At 29.9% G+C, this 6,323-nt stretch overlaps 1 protein-coding gene across 1 annotated transcript; it reads left to right on the forward strand.

Moving 5' to 3' along the window:
• The first annotated feature begins 966 nt into the window (after positions 1-966).
• LOC117104483 lies at positions 967-5,466 on the forward strand. Its single transcript, XM_033245335.1, has 5 exons — positions 967-970; positions 1,689-1,733; positions 3,630-4,040; positions 5,030-5,181; positions 5,416-5,466. Exons 1-5 carry the CDS (start codon positions 967-969, stop codon positions 5,464-5,466), a joined length of 663 nt encoding a protein of 220 aa, XP_033101226.1.
• The last annotated feature ends 857 nt before the right edge of the window (positions 5,467-6,323 follow it).

Genomic DNA, 6,323 nt, shown 5'->3' on the forward strand with positions numbered 1-6,323 from the left:
ATGAGGTGCGAAAATCTGGGGGAATAGTACCTCTAGATGGCTGGAAATGACACTCTTATGTAATAAAATTTGTAATCATCACATCACCATTATAGTCAAAATGAAGTGCCAACAAATTTCTCATGATTTTTTATCAGCGATTTTTGGCTGTCATAGGGATCTAATTATTCTGTATTGCATCCTATCATATTTACTGTACTTTACCTTCTTTGTGTGCTGAAAATCTTATACTTTTCTCATACTTCTCAAATTATAACAAAAGCTTGCACACTTGAGTCATGTATTATAGGTAATTCAGACGTTAGTGATACCGGTATCTTGCTATAATGTAGGATGTACAGTAATGTTCTCAGGCTGTGCTACCTTTTTCGTTAAAACCTGGGTCATTTATGCAGTTCATGAAATTACATTGAGGTGAAATGTGGGGGACCAAACCCCCTAAAAAATATGTGGGGAAACGTGTCCCCATCCCCCCAGGATCTGCGCACATGGTTGAAACATTATTGAAAGTTTTTTTTTAGATTTTTTATGAAACTTGAAAAAAAGGTTTTCTGTTGGTTTATGTGTTTTCTCGTCTTGTTCTTTTTTTTTCTATTATATCTTTTTTGTTATGCTGTCCCGACACAAGATTTGTTCACTTGTCTTCTCAGGTCTTCCTTTTTCCTTTTTTTACAATTCTTACTTTTATTATTGTATTGTGGTTGATGTGAATTCTGTCAATTCAAGATTTACATTATTTTTCATTTGGAAATTCTAGGGAAAATAGAATACATTCATTGCAATGTTAAGAATGATTAAACCATATAAGATTTAAATACAGAAAATTAAAAATATGTAAAGACAAAACATTTATTGTTTTGTTTCTATAATCCAATTTAATCAAGTATGTTGGAAAATGTTATTAAACATTTACTTTGTACAGTACTTAACATATTATACCTGATACCTTGAATAGAAAGGAACCATATGGGTAGGAATGCATGTTTTACTGCTCATCAATAGACCCATCTACTATTTTTAGTATTGGTAAAGTTATTTTGTAGACAGATTAATGACTCATCTAAGTTAAAGATTCCAAAGGAGTGAATAAAAGTTTTGATGACTGTCCTCCAAACCTTGTTGAGGATCTGCTTCCCTGTCCGCTAGTGGTGACACCATTGGCTACAATTTGTCGTTACCCAGTTTTCTACTTTTTTTTTCTGATTTTATCGATGGTTTATAATCAAGCAGTACTGGGGAGGTACAACTTGATTTCCTGCTTCACAATAAGACATCCATTTGTAGAAGCTTTTCTGCCTTTCTATAAAGAGAGTCTATCTGGAGTGGCCTAGTTTGACATGAGACCAGGGAGCTTCGGCTTTGAATACACTAATATTGAAGTGTTAAACTGAGTATACATTGCATACCATGTTAAAGTCAGTTTCTTTAAACCTAGTTTTATTTATTTGGCCCTATGTTTATTAATTTTTAGTATATTATCAATAAAATAATTTGACCAGGAAGAAGAAAAAATAGGAATGAATCTTGAAACAGCTGAAATATTATCTGAAAATATACAATAATTTAAATCAATATGTTTTTGTGTACTACAGTGCTTTCTAGCACCAGTGGTGATATCATTTGCTTTTGAATTGTCTACATTTTTAGAATTTGTATTGTATTTATATTCATTTGACTTTCTATTTCAGACATTCCAAATGCAACTTCAAACATTGAATCTGGATGTGGTGAAGGTAAAGATATACATATGAAGACGTAAATTTGAAATAAAACAAACAACAAAATAATTTAAATTTATACTATAGTACAGCGTTCCGCAAACTGTGGGTCATGACCTACACGCCCATCTGCGCAACGGTAAAATCCTACTTAACGAAGACGACCAGTCAAATAGAAAACTTGTAAATACTCAACAAAACAAAATGGCTGCATAGTTATTGCGATACACGCTGTGTAATCAAGATTGCTTCAGCTTGTGGCAGTATGGGTTTTTCGTAAAAAAAAAAAATATTTTCATCCAGTTTTGGAATTATTTTTTGACATCATGTGTGTAAATATTATAATTTTTATTTTCTAAAATTTAATCTAAATTATATTAACGCAAACGTTGTTTCTAAACTGACCAATCGGCCATGTTTGTTTTGGTCACATGAATAACTTAACATACTCTGGTTTACGTTAATTTTCGTTGCCAACGAAGACTATTTTATGAACCGGTCGAATAAAAATAATACTCAACGAAAATTCGTAGTCAACGAAATGAAGCAGTCGAATACGCCCATTGACATTTTTGCAATTCACATTATGTTGCCATAATATTGAAGTGTTTCAATAAAACCAGAATAATGTAGTGTCAGTAATTATGATGAAGTAGACCACAGGTGGAAAGAGTGCGACCCTTTGGCAATTTTGTTGCGGAGATTGTAAGTAATTGAAAACGCCACCTGTCATCATTGGCTTGAAAACCTACTGTTGTTCCTTCCCACCGATCATTGGTAAAAGTACTTTTCAAAAAGGAATACACAATAATAATATAATGTAATTTCAAATATCTTTGTCTGAAAGTTGCAAAATTGAACAAAGTAAACAGTAAAGGCAAATTGGTAATTTGACAATTCATAGTTTACAAAAGACACCCTATTTCTGATCCCTTATTTAAAGCAGAATGTCACTATTTTTTTATTTCCAAGGTTGATCTGGGTTGATTTTGTTAGGGTTTATTACTCCATCGAATTATAAGCATTTAATATAATGTATTTATTTATTGAACCTTTCTTTATACTGTAGGCACTTTCAGTGCTATAGTACTGATTTTCAAAGTGGTACAGTGATGAGAAACATATACTGTATACTGTGTAATAGCAATTAATAAAATTTAAAAAAATTTAAAAACATTATTTTAAATTATTTGGAAATTTAAAAAAAAGTACAATGAATAAAATAAAATTAAAATTAAAAACATTATTTTAAATGATTTTGAAATAGAAAAAAAGTTGATATCTCTTTGAAATTAATTTTTAATTTTTGTGGTAGTTCATTTCAGCTTTTGGATAATCGATATAAAAATGTTCTTTTTCCCATTTTTTCCTGCCCGATGTGATACATTGGAAGAACCAGGTTGTTATGGGTTTGGCTACATCTACCTTTAGAATGGATAATATTGTTAAAGGTATTAAAATTTTGAAGACAAATATTGAGGAGCATATCCTTTTATGCATTTAAAAGTCATAATAAGTAATTTTTTTCATTCCAAATCACATTTAGTCTACTCCATCCAAGGGCACTTAAAATATAATCAGCAGATATCCCCAATGAAGAGGGTTAGAGCAAAGTGGACGTGGTCGAGTGTTGCTTAAAAGGTTTTGAAAGTGGTCCAAGGGACAAAGTCCCGAAAAATTTTGATAATTTAGGGGGTTTTAAAGGCTTATTTAATCGATTTTAGAGTCTACTAATATGTAGACAATACATTTTTTTTTCCTCTCCAACAAATTGTGGTCTTTCTCCCTGATCCCTGATTTTTGTTATGAGGCTAGCTGACCATTTTAAGTGGATGCTGGATTTATTAATGACTATTTTATGAATAACATTTTGAAGATTTCTTTACTTATCTTTTTTTTTCTATTTTAAAGGTATTGCTGTGAAAATTTATAAGCGCAAAAGAGGTCCTTCTGACTCTGACGATCAACCATATCGAAAGTATGCTCTTGATTTGTTAAATGACCTTGATGAACATAAAAACTGTCTGGATTTTGATGATATACCAGAATTTTATGAAAAATTTGAGAACCTCATCATCTATTATGAACGTTATGGTTTAAAATTGACCAAGGTCGGTAAAGGATCAGTAGTATTTTATCTAATAGCAAATAATCCTAATGCTTTGATGAATCTGTGGGAAGTACATTCTAGTGGGAAGCTTATTAAAGATTTAGCGGGAATATTAGTCCCAGAGAAACATCAGCAGGAGTTCTTAGATGAATGGATGACATGCATCGATGAAACTGAATACAAAGCTGCACTAAGTAACCTAAAAGCAAAAGGTAAGACATTTTTAAAATAATATAAAGGCAATTGGATTGAAATTTTAAAGTTAAATTCTTTTTTAATAACAAAGATGCTTCCTTGGCTATGTACATAGGCCAAAGAAACAGGTATGTTTGAAAGCACAAGCAGATAAAAAAAAATTGTGATAATTAATTTCTTTTCACACAGTAACTTAATAACTGATATCTAATACTTTAAGTTGTGCACTATATTTTTGTATTGTTTTAGCTATTGCAGCAGACCCTAATTATATGACAATATTAATTTTCTTTTTCAATCCTCATACAAGCCTACATTGTGCTGACTGCAATTCAAGTTAACATTCAGATAAAATTTACTGTCATAATTAAGTAATGAAAATTGGTTTTCTTATGACAATTAATTACAATATTATAAGAAATCAAGAACATGAATATTTAGCTATGTACAATGATAAAGAAATTCACACAAAATGATATGTACACATGATGATGTATTGGCATCATCATGTTTTAATCTTACAGTATTTTGAGATGAAGGTTCATAACAAAAGAAAAAACAAATAAATTTCAAGGGTCAAAATTGATGATTGGTTCATTCAACAAAGTAACACATGCCATAGAGCTACAGTATTCAGGTTGAATATGACATTTTAAATTTGACATTTTGGACCACTCAGAAAGTGTTCCCGTTCCCTTATAAGTTTTTGCCAAAGTGTTATATATCCCCTCATTTCATGGAAAAGTGTCCTTTTAATTTAAGGTGTATTCTATCATGAAACAAAAATGGAAGTTACTGTTAGTATGAATCAAAATCATTTTCGTTTCTTTTTCATCTCTGTTTTTCAATTACTGTATTTTTCTTCTTTTTTCCGTGTCTTTGCATCTGTGAATTTTGGGTTCTGTGAATATTTCGGATGGTAACAATTACTTTTGTAGTGAGTAATCAATTAACTTTAATTCTGATGTACACAAATTGAAAGTTTGTATATATATTTTTTTCATAGAAAAGCATGATGAGCTCCCTAAACTAGAAGAATCAAAACCAACTCTTGAAGAGATGAAAGTACCATCGTATGAAATACCAGTTATTGAGATCCAGCCACCTGTTGAAATATCAGCCACTGAAAAATTTGTCCAACCTGAATTCCGTTTTCAGGTAAATCTAACTCATTCATTTTGCACAATGCCAAAATTATAAAACAATTATGTAATATTTTTCAACAACTGAAGAAGAGATACATTATAATAACTTGAAAATAGTAACAGGTTATATGATTTATTTTATTATCTTACAGACCATATGCTAATATTTTGGGACTAGCACAATTTATCATACACGAACAATTAAATATATTATTGTTGAAATTGAAGCACAATTAAATTTTTATAGTTGTCATCATCAGAACTGTCTTTTGCTGAGCTCGTCAATGAGTCTTACTAGCAAGAAGTAAGTTTCGAGGCGAAGACTACAGACTACATAGTCACAATGATATTATTGATACGATATTATTGATAACTAATAAAAGGAAGAGAGCAATAAATTTACATAAGACATATTTATTACATAAAAGGTAGAAAGGATGAAAGATGATACAATATACCTATGTTTTTTAATATTTTACTTTTAATTTCCATTTTATGAATAAAAAAAAATTAATTATTGAAATAAGCATAAAATTACATAATATTGATATTAATTGAAAGTTTGTTTACATAATAAGATAATCATTTATATTTTTACTACAGAAATATTATTGATATAATATACCTCTGTTTTTTAATATTTTAATTTCAATTTCCCTTCAATTATCCTTTTAATCTTTCTTCATTGCTTTGTGATATATTTTTAAAAGGTCATTGCATAATCCAGATCCTGTATTGCATTCATAATTTTGTTTAATAATAAGACCAACTAAACAAAAGAAGTTGAATAATTTACAAATTGCTTTATACAGAATATATCATATAATACATAATGTTTTTGAAAATCTTGGAAAAAACAAATAGAGTATAACTCATTCAGGTGAACTAAGTATAAAATACAAAATATTTTGGGTAAAAATTAAAAATCCCTAGGTAAAGACATATAGATGAGGCATTCTATCATCAACCTACAGAATTAATAGACATACAGAACAATCTGTTCAAACATCACTTGCCAAGATAAAACTACATAGCAGAGGAACTATTTACTTGCCAGTTCAGTTCAGTTTATTTCACATCATCAAAATATTCACAAAACAAATATAATCGCACATGGCAGGACAAACAAATAGCAACAAAAGCTGATGGAGGAGT

Source organism: Anneissia japonica, unplaced genomic scaffold, assembly GCF_011630105.1.
Source record: "Anneissia japonica isolate Jap-2015-1 unplaced genomic scaffold, ASM1163010v1 scaffold287870_len75133_cov130, whole genome shotgun sequence".
NCBI classification, from domain to species: Eukaryota; Metazoa; Echinodermata; class Crinoidea; order Comatulida; family Comatulidae; genus Anneissia; species Anneissia japonica.

What these genes read in the sequence shown, in the direction of transcription:
- LOC117104483 (XM_033245335.1), top strand. An exon ending in TGAATCTGGATGTGGTGAAG is followed by an intron (nt 1,734 to 3,629) that starts GTAAAGATATAC and finishes TCTATTTTAAAG; the next exon opens with GTATTGCTGTGAAAATTTAT. An exon ending in AACCTGAATTCCGTTTTCAG is followed by an intron (nt 5,182 to 5,415) that starts GTAAATCTAACT and finishes AAATTTTTATAG; the next exon opens with TTGTCATCATCAGAACTGTC.